This window comes from Symsagittifera roscoffensis, chromosome 4 (assembly GCF_963678635.1).
Source record: "Symsagittifera roscoffensis chromosome 4, txSymRosc1.1, whole genome shotgun sequence".
Taxonomy (NCBI): Eukaryota; Metazoa; Xenacoelomorpha; order Acoela; family Convolutidae; genus Symsagittifera; species Symsagittifera roscoffensis.
Genome location: NC_087065.1, coordinates 6,714,999 through 6,737,434, shown reverse-complemented (window position 1 = coordinate 6,737,434; position 22,436 = coordinate 6,714,999). Strand labels below are relative to the sequence as shown.

General features: G+C 33.7%; 1 protein-coding gene across 1 annotated transcript in view; it reads left to right on the top strand.

The window, feature by feature from the left end:
• Positions 1–17,968, top strand: part of LOC134844718 (prolyl 4-hydroxylase subunit alpha-1-like) — a 59,195-nt gene extending 41,227 nt beyond the window's left edge. Inside the window, exon 10 of the mRNA XM_063861532.1 lies at positions 17,650–17,968. Coding sequence (XP_063717602.1) covers positions 17,650–17,852 — 203 coding nt within the window. The 3' untranslated portion in view covers positions 17,853–17,968. The remainder of the gene's footprint in view (positions 1–17,649) is intronic.
• The last annotated feature ends 4,468 nt before the right edge of the window (positions 17,969–22,436 follow it).

Here is a 22,436-nt window from a genome sequence, read left to right as displayed (position 1 = left end):
TCCAGGTTCAATCGCTGTGTCTTTCTCATGACAACGACTGGGTTTTCGCAACAAACTCAAATCTGATTTCAGAATGGTTGGCTATGACAGGTTTTTCTGTTCCATGTAGAGAACTTCTTTTGGGTTGACCTTGTCTGGGAATGGCGTGGAGATTGTGCGTGGAGGGGATGCCTGGTTACTCGGATCTGTACGTATACTTGAACATCGAGGTGGTCATTGGTCTAGTTCAATGAAGTCCTTTTCTGCGAAGTCAAGTCGTACTGTAAATCCTTTGAGTTGTGATTGTGGGCGGCATATTGATTGTGGTTGGCCATTCTTTTTCGAGTGTAGTGGAGTCATTTTGTCTTTGGATGTTCGTCTGTGGTGTTGTATGCTGATCTATATACTGCAAGGTATAATTTACATTTTATAAAAATTTTATTAGTTTAGTGTTTTAATTATGATTTTGGTTAGTTGTTTTCACAAAAGCTTTTTGTTTTAGTTCGGTTATTTTGAAGAATTACTCACCCTTGAGTACCTCTTATTAAAAATAGAAGTGTGGTCACAAAGCGTGGATGTAGCGCGGTGGGTTAGGCCGGCTATAGAGCATGCTCAGGACGTCCTCTCTGGTGGGTTAGGCCAGGAGTGGGAGTATGATTTCGTGCGGCTTCTCTGAGAGGTCCTGTTATGTGATAACGTTTTATGTTGGGTTTATTGTGGTTTTTCTTATGTTTCGTTGGTTGTGTCCTTTTTTCAAAAATCAAATTGTTTTTGGTATGGGTTTGTCTTTAGACTTTATAATAGTCTTCAAAAGAATAAATTATCCAGTTTTAAACTGGGTTAATCCGGTTTGGGTACCGTTGGTTTCCTTTTCTTAGTCATGCTGTTATTCTATGTGTTGTGGTGTTTAGTAAGCTGCATTGGTTAGTTTTGTTTAGTATATAATTCCTTTCCAACCGGGTTAAAGGAAAGTTTGAAACTTGTTATCGTGTGTTAGAGTTGTTGAGTGTGAAAACTTAAAACTGAAATTCATTATTTAAACAATTCTTCGTGGGCGAGCTGTGCGAGTATGGATAGAATTTTTGTGCGAGTGAATGGAAATATCAAAAGGTTAGTACTGCATTTTCGTCTTATCAATTTACTACATAGAATTTCAATTTTATTGCTAGTTTTGGGGAAAAATTAAGTTACAAATTTTCATCATTATTAGAATTACTGCTTTTAGGGAAATAATTTATAAATGAAATTACTACATTGGTATGAACTTTATTTAATTTAGCTGGTGCAAAAAATTATTAGAGTTTTGAACAATTTGAAGAAGTTTTCTATTTTTTATTTTTCTTTTGTGTATTTTGCAGATGATCGTGAGATGAAGACTAAAAATCTAAATAAAACATGGATAAAAAATGGTTAGTGTTTTATTCTAAATTTATTAGTTAAGAATATGAGAATTTATACTTACCTGTTAGTCGTCGGGGAAAAAACCGTGGGGGAAGATGTGGATTATGTCGGAATTTGTTAGTAACTTTGCTAGTATGCGAATGATGTTTTTAGTTTGAAGCAGTGGCCAAAGCAATTGAAGTGCTTTAATGGTTTTTAGTTCTTCAGTGCCAACTGCAAAATCATAAGGTGTGTTTTGGATGAGATTATATAATTTGTGGTTATATTTAGTGTTGTGGATGAATTCTAATATGGGGATTTCTATAGGTTGAACAAATTCATGTGGGATAAGGAAGGGTCTGGATTCTTCTGCGTTGAAGGTCTTTGTGATGGGACAAAAAATATACATTTGGGTTATGGGATCATAATTGCGAAGAATAACGTGAAGGTTAGTATCTTTGATGCAATATGTGAAGTTAAGAAAAAATGGTGAAGTGTACTTAGAGTTAATAAATTGAAAACGGTGGTGTGGTTGTCTTGATGGAGTGTGTAGATCAAAGTGATATTGTATGAAGCGATAATATGTATATGTGTGGGTTTGTTTAGTGCGTAACATAATATCGTGTGAGCAGTGCAAATCTCGTTCATGTGGTGCAAGGAAATGAAAGGTTAGTGAAAATAATTGAAATTTTTCTTTAAAACTTTCGTAAGCTTGTGTGTCGGTTAGTGCTTCAGAAAAGATGTGGTCGAACCTGCGATCAAATATATTGAGTGTAAATACATATGGTGTTTTGATGAAAAATTTTTCTGTGATTTGTGGGTTAGCGAAACGGTCATCATCTAAAAATTGGTCTTGGTTAGTTCGGATGATGTTGTGATCGTAATATTCTAGCGTGTATTCGTTAGCTCGGGGTGCAGTGTATGTTTTTAGTGACTTTTTATATCCTATATAAGTAAATTGTCTATGTGATAGTGGTGTGGTGAGTCGATATAGCATATCTTTATTTCTTTCTATATCGATGTGAGTATTAGATAAAGGTAGGCAAAGGGGGTTAGTAAAATGATAATATGTTGTCCATTGAAGTGTAGGCATTAAAACGTGTTCATCTACAAAACTGCGTGTGTTGTTAGTGTCGTTAGGGGTGTTCAAAGTATACTGTGGAAATGAAGGTAGGGTGATGGCTAAAAAATCTTTCGTGTTAGTGTGATTTGGATGATTAATATATTCACGGGCTTTTCCTGGTTTTGTTGGAAATGGATGGTTCGGGAATTTTCTTTTAAAAGTGCGATAAGCTCTATTAGTGCTATTTGATGATTCGGTGGATGTGGAGGATGGTGCTAATGATGCGGTATAAGCTGAAGAGGGTGTAGGGGTAGGTGGGTTTGATGATTCTATTCTGGATGAAATCTGATTTATAGTGGAATTTTCAAGGTGGAAGGGTTGTTGTTGTAGGGTGATAAAATTATCTAGTTCCTGGGAGATTTGGGGAGTATCTGGAGAATTGGATGATCGGTCTGAATGAAATGAAGAGTAGGTTGGGGTGACTTGTGAAGCATAAGAGGGTGTAGAAATCGATGGGAGTGGGTTATTTGACGGGATTGGTTGAAAAGGGGGTTTTGAAAAAACTGAGGAGTTGGTTTGAAAATTATTGGATGGAGATGGTTCAGAGTCTGCAAATTCATCAGGGGTTTCAATATCTGGGTTATTGAGTTGTGAGATGGAGTATAAAACTGAGATATGTGAATTAGTGTCTGAATTCATGCCTGATGTTACATTATTGGTTGAGAAATCGGGTGGCGGGAAAGCAAAAAGTGGAATTATTGTAATTGGAGTGTTGAGGTTGGTCGGGTGGGAATTTGAGCGGTGTAGGGATCCAAGTTGTCGGCTCATCGTGGGCTAAAAAAATTATAATTTTGGGACTGAAAAGCGGTGGTATGGGGTTGTTCTATAATTTGTTCATATGTATTTTCATCTAGTGGATGGTGTGTCATTATATGTTGAATGGGACTTTGTGATATGGTTGGTCTAAAATTTGGATTATAGGTTATTGCTAAATTTCGAAAATTTCGTGGGACTAGTGATAGTGGATGGTTATGTGGTAGGGGTGGTAACTGTGGTGCTGTAGGCGTTATGTCTACATTGTTATGTTCTTCGTCGTATGTGTTCTGTCTTGTTGCTATTTTTGTGTTGTATTCTTTTATTTGTGCGTCTAAAAGAATTTTGTTTATTGATGATGAAAAAATTCCAAAAAATCCTGCAAATAGTATGCGTGCTACACTTGCTTGTCTATTTACTTGTGTGTGTATAGCGCATGTATTATAGATTCCTTTTAAAAGCGAAAAAAGAAATCCTATAAAGTTAAACATTGCGTATAAAATAGTTAATTTTTCTAAGATGTAGTAGGGCCAGCCTAGAAAATCGAGAATTTCATTTTTTAGTGTAACAAAGCTAAAAATATTTATAGGTGAAATATCTTGTGGTCTATATTTTTCACCGTTTAGATATATATAGTCTTTAATGTCTTTAAAATATCCGCTATAGTCTTGTGTATAAATATCTGCAAATCCTGCGGTTTCGGCAAGTTTGCGTAAATTTTGGTCAATTGACTGTCTTTGTATAGTGTCCATTTGTGTTAGTAATTCTTGGAATTGTTGTGTTCTAATGTGATGTTGGATATCGGATTTTGAATATATTCCAATTGATTGTAGGTCAATATTTGGGTTTCGAGCAATAGCTCTGATGCTTTCAGGTGAAAATTTTTTGAGTGATTGCATTAATGTGGGATATGGAGTAATAAGGTAATATTTATCTTCATCAGGGTTCAGTTGAACTACATTGTGGCTATTTTCTGATCCACATGGGACTGCGATATCCCAAAAATAGGTTCGTCTTGAAAGCGTGTCAACGAAATGTACTTTATTCTTATAAAAGATAGGGATTCTTTTATAACATCGTTTATCTTCAAAAACATATAGTGGCGATACATTTTTGGTACAGGTATAAAACCATAAAATGTTTCCTTCATAGTCTAAAAAATTTGATCTATTTCCTGATAGTAGATATCCTGCGTAGGGTATTTTTAATACTGCTAGTGCAAGTGATTGTAGGATTTGTGTCCTTTCTAATTCGCATAGTTGGTGAAGTGTTTCTAATTCAGAGAGTGACATTTCTTGAAAAATGCGGCTAATTGTGTAATCTAATTTCATATCTAGGTGAATATCATAGTGGATGTTACCGAAATATGTATTATTCATTAGTGATAGTTCTTGTAAACGTGTGCTTCTAGTGTTATGGGGCTTTAGATGTCCACCAGGTTGACTTTTACTTTTTTGAAAATCAACTGGTATATATGATGTTCCTTCGTTTATGGGGTGACTTGTGGCGTATGGGTCGATTTTTACTTTTCCAGTGGTCATGTCGAATCTTTTTTCGTATTCAACTAATATCTCGGAGTATTGTGTTTTGTGAAGTGGATTTCTGTATTTACATGCAAGTTCTGTTTCTTGATATATTTGAAAACGTGTCAATTTATTTTCTATATTGTGTATGTTCCTAAAATTTGAACTTTGTCTTCGTGATGGATGGACTTGTTCATATGGAATTGATTGTATAAAATATTTTTCGTGAAAGTTTGTCATACGAGCGTGTATTTTTGCTACTTGAAATGTTGTACATGTGTCTTCGGGGAACCAAACAATTGTTGCTTGTGTTCGTGTTGTAGGGTCACAATAGCCTTGATCGTTTTTACAAGGTAATCTAATTCCTTGATAGATCATGGTGTTGTCAGATAAATCGCGTGTGAGTTGTATTTTTTCGAGTTGTATTTTCCAATCGAAAAACATGATTTCTTGATATCCTTTATTTTTTGTGTCTGCTTTGCAGTTTGATGGGTCATTTATACCAATGTGTGGTATCCAGTGTTTATCGTGTATATCATAAGTTAATCTTCCGTGTGCGCCGTTGTATGGGTATTTTTCATCTAATTTTATATGTCCTTGATATCTTTCAAGTTCTGCTTGATGTACAGAATCTGCAAAAACTTGGAAATATACTAATTTTCTATCTGTGTTTTTATTTCTTGTGATATTGAGTCTTAGTAACTCGTTTTTACAATCTTCGGGATTGAGATGTAAAAGTCGTTCGATATTACTCTGGTAGAATGATTCGTGGTCAAGTCGGTTTTTATTTCCATTTGAGACTTGTGAACAATGTACTTTCTTTTCAGAAAATGTTGCTGTGAATTTATATCCTATAACTGTTGTTGCTCGGGCTTTTGAATAAAGTGTCGCTATTACATTTGTTGTTTCTATGGCTTGTGGTTCTGTTTCGCATTGTGATACTTGATTTATTGCATATTTGTGTAATGTTTTTTGTTCGTTTTCTTCACAATCGTAATGTGTTACTAATAAATCTTGGGGTCCTGTGCGGGGAGAAGGGTTTATGTTTTCATTTGAGGTTATTAGAAAAAGGAGTTGGAGAAAAATTAAAATTTTTAGAATATACATGTGTATGACAATCCTGAGTATGAGTTATAAAATGTGATGTAACCAATTGTCTTTTTGGTATATCTGTCGTATTTGTATATTACTTCAGTTGTTATAAATGGTGGTGGCAGTGATTGAGCTGTTATATTTGGTGGGTTTAATGGGTAGGGATGTTGAGTAATGTTGTTTAATTTAACCGTGATTTCGAATTTTAATTGTAGACTATTTTGTTGGAGTATTTGGATGTTATGATCACGAATGTCTTCGTGAATGTCTTGTCTATATTGTAGTCTATTTAGTGCCCAGTTGTGGAGTCGGTTACTTTCAGGGTGTTGTCCAAATAATGGTGGAGGTGCTGTGAATGTATTCCAGTCTAGTCTTAAAGGAATATTTGTTGATGATTGTTCTCGATATCTAGCGTCGAGGTTATTTGGGAAATTTAAGTTAAAAGGCGGTGGTGAAATCTGACTGATTGATGGTGTTGATGGTAGTGATAATGTTTCTGGTAGTGATGAGGATGTTGTCGTATCCGTAGAAATATCTATTGGATCATTGATTAAATTTGGTTCACCTTGTGTGAATGAATGTGTTGTCCAATATGGTAGTCGTGATGTTTGGTTTGTAGGGTTAAAGGGATTTTCACGTATTTGTTCAGATGTTGGTGTTGAACCTAAGTAATCTGAGGGTAGGCTTGAGGTGCTACGTTGTGAAAGAAGCGTAGGGGTTTCTGGTAATATACCGATGGGGTTTTCTGGAGTACTTTGTGATGGGGATTGAGGTATATCAAAATGAACTCGGGGAGTTTGAAAATTTCTGTTTCGTCGAGGATGTATAATTTGTCTATTTATTTCGACTGTATTTTGGTTTTGACTAGGATCTCGTATTCTACTTAATTCTTGTGGTAGTGTTGGGTATAAGTTATATGTTGGTTCGCTTAAAGGTGCTTGTCGTTGAACTGGTTCTAGTGGTTCAGATAAGCGAGCGTGTCGTTCTTCAAAGGTATATGGGTTATCTTGAAAGGAAATTCGTGTGGATGTTTGGGGGTTTTGGGTATTTGAAGATGGTGTTGGGTTATCTTGGGATGATGTCGGTGAAGACTGATTGAGTGATTGTTGGTTAGCAATTTTTGATGGCTTTTTATTTATTCTTTTAGTGGAAAAATTTAGGTTTATTATAGTATTCTTCTAGAAAAAGAATTAGGAGGATTGTTGCTAGGGCGAATGTGATGATTGCTTTCTTTATACATTTGCATATTGTCAAGATGAGGGATGATAGAAATGTTATAAAAATTACAAATAGTAAAAAAATATCTGTTCTACTAAAAATGGTTCGTATCATTTAGATAAGTTTTGTGAATCGTACCTGTGGATATAGTCAATAGCTTTTGAAAGCTGGAGGTATAGTTCAAATATGGAATAGATAATTAAAAAAATATTGCAAAAAATGATTAAGATTATTACAAAGGATTCAAAGGTATCAAAAAGAAATATGATTAAAAGTTTAAATATCGTTAAAAAGTTTATGAAAATATTGAGTATTAAGATGACTGGTCGAGAGAAGAGCATTTAAGAAATGGCTTCTCGATCGAATATTTTTTGTTGTTTGAGGCAATTTTCAAGTGTGGTCGAATTATTTATTGGTTTTTTGACAATTGGGTTGAGTTTTGTGAAAAATTGTTGGGGGCGAATTTTATGGTGATCGGGAGGTCTTCTTTGTCTTTATTTTTATTTGTCAAGTGAACTGGGGTATTTTTGAGATTTTTATACTTTAGGCTAATTAAAATGGTCGTACTTATACTTTAGGCTAATTTAACATATTTGTTTGGGGGGTATTTGAGATCGGAGTTGGGGAAATATTGTTGATCTTTGGGTTATTAGATAAGGGAGGGTTATGATATTATGGTGGTATTTATTTTAGTTGTCAAGTTGGAGTGGTTTGCTTATTTTTGACCTGGAGGTCGCAAAGTTATAGTTATAGATATGCCTGGAGTTTAATATCGTTCGTCTAGTTGGAAGGTGACGGATTGGATGAATCCTATTGGCTAATTTTGAACTAGAATCGTTGCTTGTTTGTCAGCATGTTATTTTGAAAAATGAAAGTTCAAAATATTTCAGAGGTGTAAAGATTATGAAATATAAAATTAAAGCTGTTTTTGAAATTCGACTTTCTTTAATATTTTAGACTGTGGAATGAATGTTTTACAGTTTTTACGTGGTTGATTTCTAAGTCGTGATGATTCTCTATGTTCTGATTTGTCGATTTGTTCTTGGGGTATTATTTTTTCTGTCAATTTTCTATTTTTTCTTTCTTTTTGAGGTATATTTTGATCTAGCTTTTTTGTATTGTTTTTCGTTATAGTTGATTTTTTATTTTGGTTTTCGAGATGAATGTCATGTTGTTCTTTTGTTTTATTCTCCATATGTGGTGGGGTATTTTGAATAACTTTTAAACCTGTGAAAGAATATAATTGAGTTAGTTCGCGTAGTGCGTATTCTTTTGGGTAATAAGGTAATAGATTGTTTCGGTGTTGGACAATTTCTTTTTTGTCTGAGTCGGTGATTTTATATGTGACATCAGTGGATTTGGCAATTATTTGGTATGGTCCTTTTCGAAGGGGTTGTAATTTTTTAGAGATTCCTTTTTGAGTGTTAAAATTGGGTATTAAAACAAATGTTCCAATTTTTAAATCGGAGGCTGGTGTAAAGCGTGAATTTATTTGTTCATTAATGTTTTGTCTTTGTAACAACTTTTTTGTTACTTTATGGTAAATTTCATTGTGTTTTTTATCTCTGTTTAAAATCCATTCGGTGTGTGTACCGGAGGCTAATTTAAGAATTTGTGGGTGATGAAAATGATCTTCATCGTGTGTATGTAAAGGTAAGTTGTAACAAATTGATTCTTTATTCGGTTGACAATAACTTTGTGCATTTTTATGAGAGTTTGCTGTAAACATAATTGGTTTGCGTGGCTTTTGATTAAAAACCATTTCATATGGTGACATTCCTAGAGTTGTCGTGATTTGTGAATTATATGCTAAGGGAAATAGTTTTACATCTGCTGACCATTCGGTGTATTTTGTATCATTTCCATTGATGATACATCTAAGATATTCTTGTAGTGAACGGTTCATACCTTCGACTAAGCCGTTTGTCCAAGGTGCATGAGATGTACGTGGTTTGTGTTTGATGTTATATAAATGACATAATGTGATGATTTCGTTATTTATGAATTCTGTACCGTTGTCTGTAACTAAAATTTCTGGTAGTCCGAATTTAGCTATCCAGTGTTCATAGAGTGTTGTGTAAGCGTAATAAGCGTTACAATGTGGTACTGGGTTAAGTGCTACATAATGTGTAAATTCGTCAACAATTACCATAATGTAGGAGTTTCCTTCGGATGAGGGTGAAATTGGTCCTTTTGTATCAAATGAAATACGGTGGTTAAAGTACAAACTTTGTCCTTTAAAATCTTGTTTTTGTGCTATTTGTTTTTGATTTGGATAAGGTTTATTTAGCTGACATACTATACAATCATTGCATAGTACTTTTATCCAAATTGGTGCATTTGGAAAATAAAAGTTTTGTATGAAATTTGAATATGTTTTCTCTGATCCAGAGTGTCCTTTAATGTTTTGTGTATGTGAAATATTAAAAGCTATAAGAATCATACTTAGGGGGAGACAGGGAACTGTAGATTCGTTTAATTGGTATTCTAGAAGGTCTGTGTTTTCGTTAATTGTTGTATTATTAAATTTTCGAAAATATCTGAGGAGTGTTTTATTTCCTAAAATAGTTGTATCTGCCTTGACGGGTTTAGTTTTATATTTGTGCCATGATTTTAGTTGTCTAACTACTGGGTCAAGATTTTGATATTGTTTCAAAGTATTAATTGTAATTTTATCTGTTGGGGGGAGAAAAATGTTTTCAATTTCTAATTTAGATAAAGGAATTGTATCAAGTGGGTCATGGAGGTCAAAAACTTGATTTATTGTGTATTTTGAATCGTTTGTTTGTGGTCCTGATAAATTTATTTTATCAGTTAGATTTTCTTTTTCAATTAATGGAAAAAGGTCTTTTTTATGTGAGTGTTGTTTTACTCTTTTTTGTTGGGTGTTATTTTTTATCCATTGTGAGTATGGAATTGGTTTGAAAGTTGATGTTCCAAGTAGATCAATTTCGTAGTGGTTATTTTGGCAATCTAAATAAAGTGGGAAGTGTTGTAGATTGTTTATCTGTGATTGTTCAACGTCAGTTTTTACTGCATATTTGCATTCTAGTCGGGGTGATGTTTCGTTTTCTGCAAGGTAAAATTTTATATTTTTGGGTATTTCAACTGTAGTTTTACGTGTAAGTAATTCAGGTGGTGTATTTCGACTTAAAGTGTCTGGTAATGCAAGATTCTTTCCTGCTGTCCAAACTATATGTAAGTTTGGGAATTTCATTAGAATTAATTGAAATCTATAAACTCGGTGATTTGGATTAGATTTTTGTGTAAAGAGAAAAATGATTGGTTTGTGATCTGTAAATAGAACTGTTGGATGTTTTGATCCAAGTATTAGAAATTCATATTCTGTTAGTGTATATATTATGGCTGTACATTCTCTCATTAGAGTTGAGAGTCGTAGCTCTGCTTGAGTGAATAATCGAGAATTTGCTGATATAAGGTTCATTTTGTTTGTACCATTGTGTGATTGTAATAATGCTGCGCCGATGCCAAAGTTCGAAGCATTGCACATTGCATAGAATGGTTGATTTGGATCTGGAATTGTATTCGAAATTTGTTCAATTCAGAGTTTTTTAATTTCTTCAAATCGTGCTTGATGTTCTGTGTTCCATTCAAAATTATTTTGTTGTCTAAGTATATTATAGAAAGGTCTTAGGTATAATTGCATTTTATAGACATATTTGCTTAAAAAATTTAACAGTCCAAGGAATTCTTGGATGTTCTTTTTGTTTGTTGGTGGTTGGAGCTTTTGAATAGCATCAATGCGTGATTTTAATGGAGTGATTTATTTTCTTTCTATATTATGTCCTAAGAATTTAACTCGTGTTAAAAAGAAGTGTGACTTGTCGGGAGCGGCCTTCAGATTTTCGTTCTGAAGTATTTTGTGATAGTGTTCTAAAACATTTAACATTTCTTCTTTTGTCTGTGATTGCATAAAAACATCGTCTAAATAGGTGATTGCGTTTTTCTTAAGTATTAGTGGTCAAAAAATTTTGCTCATAAAAGCTGAAAATGCTGCTGGTCCTATGGATATTTCATAGAATAGGCGGTTGATTTCATATTGCTGATTTCCAATAACAAATTGTGTTAAGCGTCGCGATTGTTCATCTAGTGGCATTTGATTATATGCACTATTCATATCTGCGGTTGTAAAGTATTATCCGTTTATTTTTGTTAAAATAACTTGTATTGGTTCAATAGGCCAATTGCATTTTGATTCGTCTATTAGTGAATTAAGATATCTAGCGTCTAGAACTATTTTTAATGATTCTCCTTTTGCTAGGATGATAACAGGGTTGATAAATGTGTTACCTTTTGGTTGTTCTTCTTTGTTTACCAGTGAGATTATATTGTATTGTTCTAAAATATCGAGTAATCTGTTCACTTTATCGTGTAAATGAATTGGTACTTTACTTGCTCTTTGTTTTTTGAAAACTGCGTCAGGTTTTAATGGGAGATATAGTGATGAACTGATTTTGCCAACATCAAATTTAGATGTTGCATAGACTGATGAATATTTTATTAGCTGTTTGGCTCATTTATCAAATTCGTCTTGTGTTATTTGTGAATGTTGGAAGTTAAACATTGTTAAAAATTTCTGTTGATTTTCTGTATAGTTATTTATGTTGAATGTAGGTTTGAAATATGGGGTTTTTGTGAAATAATCTGTATTTCTTTTTTCATTACTTATTATATTATTTATGGATAATTCTTCATTAAGAATTGTGGATTGGCAAATATCTAATAATTGGAGTATATTATTTACGCGGTATTCTTTTTCGTGTATTGGTGATATCGTAGCGTTGGTTTCGCAATAGCCTAAAAGTCCTAAAGGTAGTGTTACTTGATAGGGTGTATTGTTGTATACATGTAGAGAAATAATATCTGAATTCGAGTTTTTCAAATATTTTATGGATGAGATTGTGATTTTGAAAAACTTATGGATAGGTTTGAATTCAAAATCTGACATCTAGAGTTGTTGTCTATTTTGTTTTTTTGGTGAACTTGTTTTATTGAAAAATTATATATATTTCCTGATAGTGGTTTCAGGTGTTTTCTTTGTTGATTATATATCGGATAAAATTTTGAAAAGAATGGTGGTTGTTTATTTAATCTTTGAAAAAATGTTAGGGCTGTATTTTTTGTTTTTGTGTACTTATCTTTGATTAGTATTTTACTATTCAAGATGTTGATTGTTGGTATATATTTCGAGATAAATGGTATTCCAATGATATTGTGTTTAATATCAGTGATATGAAATATTTGTTTAAATGGCTTGTTTAAAATTTTATTTTGCTCCATTGTTCTTGTGGGGAGAAAAAATAATTGAACTTTTCCATAGTTTACTAATGTTGATCCTTGTGCTGTTGCTAGTTTACTGGAGGTTTCAAGAGGCGTTAGTTTTGGGTGTAATGATTTTATCTCATTCCATGTGGGAATGTTTATTATGTTTGATTCTGCTCCTGAATCAATTAAAAAATCAATTTCAAGATCTGGTGGTTGAAATTCTTTGTTTCTTGGACTTTCTAAAAGAAATGGTATTGTCCAAATTTTTTCTTTGGGTTGTTCTTTTTGTATATTTTGATAGATGTGATTTGTATTCAAGCATTTTGTTTTGTCATTTTCATTGGATTGATTTGTAGTGTTGATTTCGTTAGTTTCTTGTGCCGTTTGTGTAGAATGGATGGGTTCAATATAATAATTGTGAAGGAGTTCTAATTGATTTTCATATATATGTGATGAAAAAGGTTGTTCATATATAATAGGTTCGTAGTCATTTTCGACTGCTATCATATTGATGGAAATAGTGTTTCCTGTATCACTTTCTGAATCTGATGATTCACAGTTTATTTGATTTAGTTGTAGTTCGTTATTTCCTGTGTCATCAATACCTGGGGGGTCTGATGTTGTCTCTGGGTTTGATTGTACTTGATTAATATTTCTTTGATGTTTAGGTGTACTACTTCTGTGGCGATTGTTAGAATTTTTATAATGGTTATTATTCCTGTGTGGTGATTGGGAATAATTTCTATAACGGTTATTATAACTTGAATGTCGATTTTGTGAATTATTTCGTGATCTGTTTTGATAATTATTGTTTTGTCTGTTATAGTTTGATCTATTATATGAGTTATTCCTTGATCGATTGTTCGGGTAATTCTGGTTTTGGTTGTTTGAATAACTTCTATTTCGATTATTGGAGTAGTTTCTATTTCTATTGTATGATGAGTTTCGTGATTGATTGTTTGGATAGTAATTATTCCTTGATTGGGAATTAGATCTAGAAACAAATTGTGTTGTATTTGAATTTGATCTGGAGTAGTTATTTCGACTATTTGGTCTATTGTAATGATTTTGTGACGAATTTAATGTATTTCTTCGTTCTGGTGATCTTCCTCTATAACTTGAGTTATATGGTGATTGAGTTCTCGTGTAATTGGTATTGTTCGGAAGTGGTTTTCCTGAACTGTTGTTGCTGTATACATTTTTGTTCGGTAGATTTTGATCTTTTTTCATGTACTGATAGAATGATTTATTTGGTTCCTTATATTTTTGAGGTTTGTTTTGATTGTCCTGTTGTTTTTGTCTACATTCAGAAATACTATGTCCGTATCGTCGGCAATAATTACACCATTTTTTGAAAGATGGTTTGCCTTTAAAGTTTGGGTGTTTTTCATAAATATTGAGTATTTCAGTGATTTTTCAACGAGGTCTATATCTGATTCCTGTATATTGTTGATATTTGTGGTATTTGTTTCAATTCGGTTAACATATTGTAATTTCAGATTTTCTGTTTCTTCAAGTTTCATTGTGATATCCGCTTGCTCTAGTTTATCTACTAGTTTTCGAAAATCTAAATCGGGCTCTCGAATTGAGGAGGGATGGGATGCTCTCTTTTTTATTGCTATTTTCCTTAATTGAGGTGTTAAGGTCATCATTAAGATTTCTGTCATTTTTGTGTTTTTGTAGTCGTGTGTATTTAGTGAGTATGCTTTTCGAACTAGTGTTTCAATACGTACTGCTAATTGTTTGATGGTTTCATTTGGTAATCTGCGAATTTCATTACATAAAACTCTTTGTTGTTGTTTGTTTCTTTCGGAGTCAAACATTTTTAAAAATTCTTGTGTAAATCTTTTCCAATTTGATTTTATTTCTATAGGCAATACTGAAAACCATTTTTGGGCTGCGCCATCTAAGGTTGTCTGTATCAACGCTGTGCGTCGATGTATCCAATTTTGATGTAGTGGCGTATTAATTGGTTCAGGTCCTATATTTAAAATTAAATTTGCTGTTACTGCATTTAAATAATCTTCTACAGAATATTCAGGGTCTGTTCCTGTGAATACCATTAATGGTTTGTTTGATGTTATTGATGATCCACCCATAAGGTATGGATTCATTGTCATTTGTAATGATTCTGCTGCATTTGGCATTTGTGAAAAATTCGAAAGTTTATTTTTTGTTATTTCGTGTTGTTGAAGGTAATATGGAAGTGATATTTCATTTTGCATTTGTGTTGGTTGATACGAGTGTGTAATCATTTGGTTTTGTGCTTGAATTGGTTGAAAAGATTGTGCATTAATTGGGTTTTGCATTTGCATTGGTTGTTGATTTTGTGTATCTGTTGGGTGTGGAGAAAAAATTCTATGATATGTATACGGTTTTTGCACTCCTTGTCCACGATATTCTTGAGTGTATGGTGCAAATATATCTGGTTGTAAATAATCATCATTGGAGGATAAATAATCCGTTTGATGAGACGCTTGCTTTTTATTTTTATTCTGTTGAAAGAATGGGTAATTTTCACTACGATCCTGTGGAGGATGTGAATTAGTTTGAAAATTTACTGAGTTGGTTGTTGCCATTGGGTTATCCCAATATCGAGATCTTATCTGATTATTATTATTTTTTCGTGGGGGATAGTTTGTTTTTGATGAATGTACGTAATTATAATTGTGTTCCGCAAAAGTGTTTCTTGTGAACGTTCTGCGTGTTTTTGACGGTATTGTCATGGGTCTATATGTTTGATAATCCATTTGTGAATATTTGTCGCACCAGATGAGTTATAACCGAGGTGGTTAACTCATAGAGTAATTTCGGATAGGGTACACCGTCTGCTCGTCACGCTATCTTATTTTCGGCCGGATAGATTCGTGCAACTTCTTAGTCTAATACCGATCCTAATCTTACTCTTATACTATCTAGTCTCAGGTTGTTTAACTAGTCTCTGCTAGGCTCAATAGATCTAGGGTATACTGGTTTATTGCGGCTGCTGAAGTCTTCTTGGAGAGTCAACTAATTTCTAAGTTAAATTCAAATCTCTCTGGTGCTGAAATTACAAGTAATTTCAGCACTTACAAATAAGTGGGTTGTTAGTTAGATGGATCATGATTGGTTAATATTAAATACTTTACAATGGTAAAATATCTAATTTATCCAATCATAAAATGTAGTTTAGATCAGGTTCCAATTTATTCGACTCCCGTGTTAACAAAAATGCAAGTCATACAACTCCTATGGAATTTCCTTAAAATTTATTTCATTCTTTTGAAAATATGGATCTACTTAATAATTTACCCTCTTCTTTCTTGAAAAGGGGTGTGAATCTTAAGTAGATGATTCCGCTAAATAAGTAGACTTTTTGATAAACCAAACTGCAGAAAAAATTTATTCTCAAAATTGGAAAGCATCATAGTCAATCTGCGCACAGGTAATTCGGCCAAAGACAATTCAGCCAAATAAAAATTCAGACAATTCAGCCAAAATATACAGACAATTCAGCCTGAGACAATTCAGCCAGTTTTACAAAATGCTAAGTTCGAAAGAAAAAAAAAATCGGAATTGGAGCTATTTCTCGGTTTAAGGTCGCCGATAACCGGCTCTAAATTTCGTATAGAGTCCTACCCTCTGTTGGCAAGCTCGCAACACGTTGGAGCGACTGCGGCGGTCACTATTATTGGCTGAATTGTCTCTGGCTGAATTGTCTGAATTTGAAATCGGCTGAATTATCTTTGGCCGAAATCTCTGGACGCGTAGTCAATCAGCTAGCCATTTAACAAAGAGAACAAAAAATTTAACTAAAAAATGCTGCCTTGTTTGAGCGACAATAAATGCGAGTTTTATTTATCGTGGTGAGAAGGGGATTATTACGAAATAATTGCACGAAAGATATTTGACTAACATTTGCTCTAACTGTGAAATTTATGAATAACATTTTTCATTGTATGGAATTGTGCAACTAGAATTTCAAAGTAGGCTATCAAATCACGGAGAATTTATTTCAATCATTTTTATTCCGACTATTTTTGAATAAAATGGCTAAATATTTGTGCTCGGGCTGGTTTTTTCCCCCCAAAATTTGTTTTTTTTTAACTAGCCATTTTCGACAGATTTTTTTCTCTTGAGCTCAAATTTAGAAAAATATATTTAGCTGTGATAATTTCTCGTGAAGTTATGGGGGTTTGAAAATAGCCGATCTAGCCAATTTGGAGAAATAATGCGTGATGCTTCGTGCTATTCACGGCTGAGTTTTATCCCTCTTAGAAATCATTTCAAATTGAATTGAGGCATGCTATTTGGTCTATAAAAATTTTCGCTATACGCAAAATATAGCCCTTTGCTTTTCGAATAGCGTAAAGGGAGCGTTTTCAAAAAAAACTCAAAAATGAAAATTTGGATTTTTTTTTCTTCAGACAAATTTATACTTTCTAACTAGCCTTTTTTGACGGAATTTTTAAATATCATTCAAAATGTATTGTTGTCTTGAGCTTAAATTTGAAAAGATATTTTACCTGTGATCAGTTTTCGTAAAGTTATGAGTGTTTAAAGATTGCCATTTTGACCAATTTGGGACAATTAACGACCGATATAATTCGCGCTATTAACGCGTAAGCGGAGATTTAATCAGTCCTATAAGTCGTTCTAAATTGGTTGAACGAAGCTTATTTGCCATAATTGATTTGTTACAAGGAACGAAATCTATCTTTTTGTACTTTATATGGCGTGTGGGGGGATGATTTTTATAAAAAATTTCAAATTAAAAAAAAATTCATTTTATTTTATTTCATTTAATTTTTTTATGTTATTACTGCTGCTCCATAAACCCTAAAAGGCAGTCGGAACATTCAGTCGGAACATTCAAACATTCATAAGTATTTTTGAATTTTTGAAATGCAACTCATAAAATTTTCAATGAATTATAAGAATAGCACTTTTTCATAGACAAGCTGAATGAAATTCTATGACTAAAACTTTTGTTGAAGGGAGGTCAACCCGAGCTACGTTTCAATTTTGCTCCGACTCAAGGCCAGTTTTTGCGTTTGCATGTTAGGTCAAATATTGACCATGTATTCGATCAATCCAGTCCAATCTTAAGTCGAACACCTCAACTCGGCTAGTGCGGTTTTGGGTTGTTATTTTCACAATGTCAGGGTGGCGTATTTCCATTTTTCAAAAAAGCGGACAATTTCGCTATGTTGTCATTATCCCTGTAATGATAAGAGAACTTAAAATTTGTCAACAGTTAAAATTTGTCATTAGTAAGTTTGTATTTGATTATGTTTCGTTATTTTATATTCATAGGAAGTGCTCTGTTCTGGTTCAATTTGGATCTAGCTGGAGCCCCCCTTCCTTACACTCTACACGGGGGCTGTGCTGTGGGGGTGGGGACCAAGAGGATAGGGAACAAGTGGGTTAGATACAATGGACAGTTCAACACTTTCCCCTGTGGGTTGAAGAGAGAAAAGCAGACGCCAAAACTGCCCAAATCACTAGTCAAATTTTAAACATTACAAATTATTATAAAAATTAATAAAGATACCGTCGGTCAAGATAGCATCCTCTGCCGAAATTTGAACAAGTTGAAAACCTCAACCCCAAATTTTAGGGGGAGTAACTTATCCCTAATGCATTATAAAAGAATTTTGGTTTCTGTTTTTTGTAAATATTCTATCAAAGGCGACAAGTTTGTTAAAGAGCAGTCCTTAAGAACAATCCTTCATCACATGCTAGACCGGTGAAGGACTAACGTGCTGAAGTCTCAATCTGCTGAAAAATTGGAGAACTTGTTTTTTTGCCATCCTAGGTTATATTTTTTGTCAAGAAATTAGACGACAAAAATAATTGGGTGATCCAAAAATAACTCATTTTAGACGATAACTTGCGTGCAATTTGTATGAAATTTGTTTACAGACTTCCATCGTTTTTTGATTGAGTAAACACTGGTTTTCCAATCTCAAATCAAGTGATTAATGGCACAGTTGTAGAATTTTTCAATTTCAAAAAATGTTCAATTTGATGATTTATAATAAATTGAAAATAGGAGTCTTGTACGTTTCTGTGAAAAGATACTATCTTTTTGTTCTTATGTTATTTCAGTCTAAGTAAAAAATTTATTTAGACCCGCTCTTATTGTCTAAGAATTAAATAACCGGTCATTAAATAACAAACATCTCATTGTAGGAAGTAATTTAGATTTTTTGCCTTTCAATTATCAAAAACTTTTTCTGATGAAGGCAAAAATGAGACTTTAGCTAAGCAACAATAAGCAATGCAATGCAATAAGCGATGAAAGACGAAAAAAAAACAGTTTTTCGCAAGCGCCATTCACTCAGCGCTTAAAAAATACAGCCAATCAATTCAAAGAAACTCTTACTTTTGGCAAACTGACACTCTTGATAATTTCGGCAAACTGACCTTTCGGCACGTTGGAATTATAATTGCTTGACCATTATTATGCAAACGTACATTAATTATTCACTTATTGCAAGTGAAAGTACGCGGGTTTTTTCAAATATTCGGTATAAGGTATTATTTAGCTCTCACAAGGTAATATTTAGCTAGAGATAGTTTAGGTGACGAACACAAGCTTATCACGCCAAAAAAACTTTCTGATGGGAACGTCGAATTTTTTTGAAATTGTTTAATAAAAAATACTAAGTATAATTGAAATGCTTTTTGATAAGTAATCGCGATGCTCAAGATTAACCTTTTTTTCATCTTCACAACAAGACCGACCACCTCGTTGGGCTCTGATAACAACATAAAATTAAGGTTTGTTAGATGTGGCTATATCTAAATTTTCTTTTCTAAACTTAAAGTTTTCATAGTTCGCCTCAAGCGAACCTTAATTTTCTGTTGTAATCAGTGGTCTTAGCAGGTGTTGGGTTTGGTTGTGAAGAACCAAAGTCGTTAAAATTGAGCATAACATCGAAAATCATTTTATTTGGAAAACGTGAAAAAGCTCCTGACTAGTGAGACCTCACTAAAGAAAGGAAAAGGAAAAAAGCCATACTTTTTGTCAGTTGGTTTATTTATGTTTTTATCAATATACTTTTTCTGAGCAAAATGACGAATTTCATTTTGTGAAAGTAAACTTGTGCCGCTGGATACTTTAAAAAAAAACCTTTTCTGGGATTTTTTTGTAGATCATGCTGAAAAAATTGGTATCAACACAACTCTCTTCCCCGTCAAAATTGTTGGCAACAAGTTTTTTAATGTAAAAAGCAAAAAATTTTAAAAAGAAACGCCAATTCAATAACGCAAAAAGTATATTTTCAAAAATGTTAGGCATGAGAGGTATTTCTTATATAATTCATTTTGAAAAGTTCAAGTGAGTAAAAAAAACAACCCAACAGTCGGGTTCATAACTGTAATTCCACTGTTACCCGACAAGGTCCCAACGAAATTAGCTGCGTTTAAAACAAAAAAATTAATACACACTGCTTAGCCGAAGCGGAAGCTATTTGAGCAAAACTACCTCAGTTTCGCTGCAACAAAAATTTTGAGTATCGGAAGTTTTTCAGTACGTTTGTCAAATTCTACAGTAAGCAAAATGATTACGATTTTTTTCGAGAACTTCTAAATGGTATTCGTATTAGAAAAAGCTAAATCTTGGCTAGTAGACAGATCCTATATTTACTTCAAATCGTTTACTCGATTAATATTCCCCTTTTTGATAAAGCCTTAAAGCCTTGCTTGCACATATTAGGAACGCATAAATGATATATACGTTCATGCTCAGTTTTTTCGTTCTTGTGCGTTATGGTGATTAGCCAGTTATTGTTCCGACTTTCGATGAGAACGGAATAATTATTCTTGGTGTGCTTTTTTATTCAATCGTTTTTCGGCTATCAAAATAATAGTTTTCAACAGGAAATTTTCCTACCCCATAGAAGATATCGACTCCCTAAAACCAACTTTTAAAAAAATATATTTTTTTGATTGTTTTTTGCAAAGTTCAGGGAGTTTGAAAATAGGCAATTTGGCGATGCTCTGAACTTATTTATGCGCACTATGAAGATTTGATTCATAATACTGAAGCCGTAACGCCAATTGTTTATGCGTCGCGAACTATCATGCACAACAAAAACCGTTCCTAATTGAAATTAGGCTAGCCAATTCTTCGTATTAGTTTCGTACGACTAACATTACGGGCCAAACTGTGCACTTGATAGGCGCACAATTTTGTGTCTATTTGTTCCTGGATTCCAGAGACAAGTCATTAAACAAATTCTAAAATGTAAGTGGATTCCACTTACAAAATTTCAGTGGATTCCGCGTGCAATTACCTGTAACGTAAATTTTTTCGGCACATTGATTTTGTTGCGTATTCCTCAACAAGCGAATATAGGCAGGTTTTCCGGATTCCGCAAATGTATGCGGATTCCGCAAATGTAAGTGGATTACGCAAGCTTATGCGGGCTCCGATTACAATTTGCAGATTCCGCTTACAATTTGCGGATTCCGCTTACAGTTTGCGGATTCCACTTACAGTTGCGGATTCCGCGACAACTTCAGTTTGCTAAGCACATATATTATGATTTGTTCATGGATTCCACAAACTGGTTCCGGATTTTGTTGCGGATTCCGCAAAGTTGCCTGTTTTTGAAGCAATTTTGAGCAACACAGTGTTTTAGCTATTTATCTGTCCGTGGAATACAAAACAGCAGAGAAGATCAAAGAAAAATTGCAATGTTGCGGATTCCGCGACAAATCTGATTTTTGTCTGTTGTGGAGTCCGCTTACATTTCATAAAATGCACAGTTTGGCCTCGTAATGAATACTTTCACAGTTGATCTTTGATCTTGTCCAATTTTTATAGTTTTCCAATATTTTCTTTTACCAAAAACTTTTCGAGGACAATTAAATGACAATCGGAACATTTTTGAGGACGGGCGCTTAAAACCGAGACTGAAGTGAACTATGAAGATTTGATTCATAATACTGAAGCCGTAACGCCAATTGTTTATGCGTCGCGAACTATCATGCACAACAAAAACCGTTCCTAATTGAAATTAGGCTAGCCAATTCTTCGTATTAGTTTCGTACGACTAACATTACGGGCCAAACTGTGCACTTGATAGGCGCACAATTTTGTGTCTATTTGTTCCTGGATTCCAGAGACAAGTCATTAAACAAATTCTAAAATGTAAGTGGATTCCACTTACAAAATTTCAGTGGATTCCGCGTGCAAATACCTGTAACGTAAATTTTTTCGGCACATTGATTTTGTTGCGGATTCCTCAACAAGCGAATATAGGCAGGTTTTCCGGATTCCGCAAATGTATGCGGATTCCGCAAATGTAAGTGGATTACGCAAGCTTATGCGGGCTCCGATTACAATTTGCAGATTCCGCTTACAATTTGCGGATTCCGCTTACAGTTTGCGGATTCCACTTACAGTTGCGGATTCCGCGACAACTTCAGTTTGCTAAGCACATATATTATGATTTGTTCATGGATTCCACAAACTGGTTCCGGATTTTGTTGCGGATTCCGCAAAGTTGCCTGTTTTTGAAGCAATTTTGAGCAACACAGTGTTTTAGCTATTTATCTGTCCGTGGAATACAAAACAGCAAAGAAGATCAAAGAAAAATTGCAATGTTGCGGATTCCGCGACAAATCTGATTTTTGTCTGTTGTGGAGTCCGCTTACATTTCACAAAATGCACAGTTTGGCCTCGTAATGAATACTTTCACAGTTGATCTTTGATATTGTCCAATTTTTATAGTTTTCCAATATTTTCTTTTACCAAAAACTTTTCGAGGACAATTAAATGACAATCGGAACATTTTTGAGGACGGGCGCTTAAAACCGAGACTGAAGTGAACAGCAGCCTTTCTGAGAGCGTAATAAACATAGTTTCCTTGCTTGCACTCAGCAGTGTTGTCTGACAATTGCTTAACCCCAGCACATTGCTTTTTAGGATTTATCTGCATATTTCAGCCTACTATTGGAAATAAATTTATGCATTGTAAAAAAGAAAAAAAAATTTTTTCTGCTTGTCACTGCGGATTGATATGAGATATTTTATACTGTCAAGTAACGCGGGCGGGCTTTGGTATGATATTTTACACGAACTCATTTAA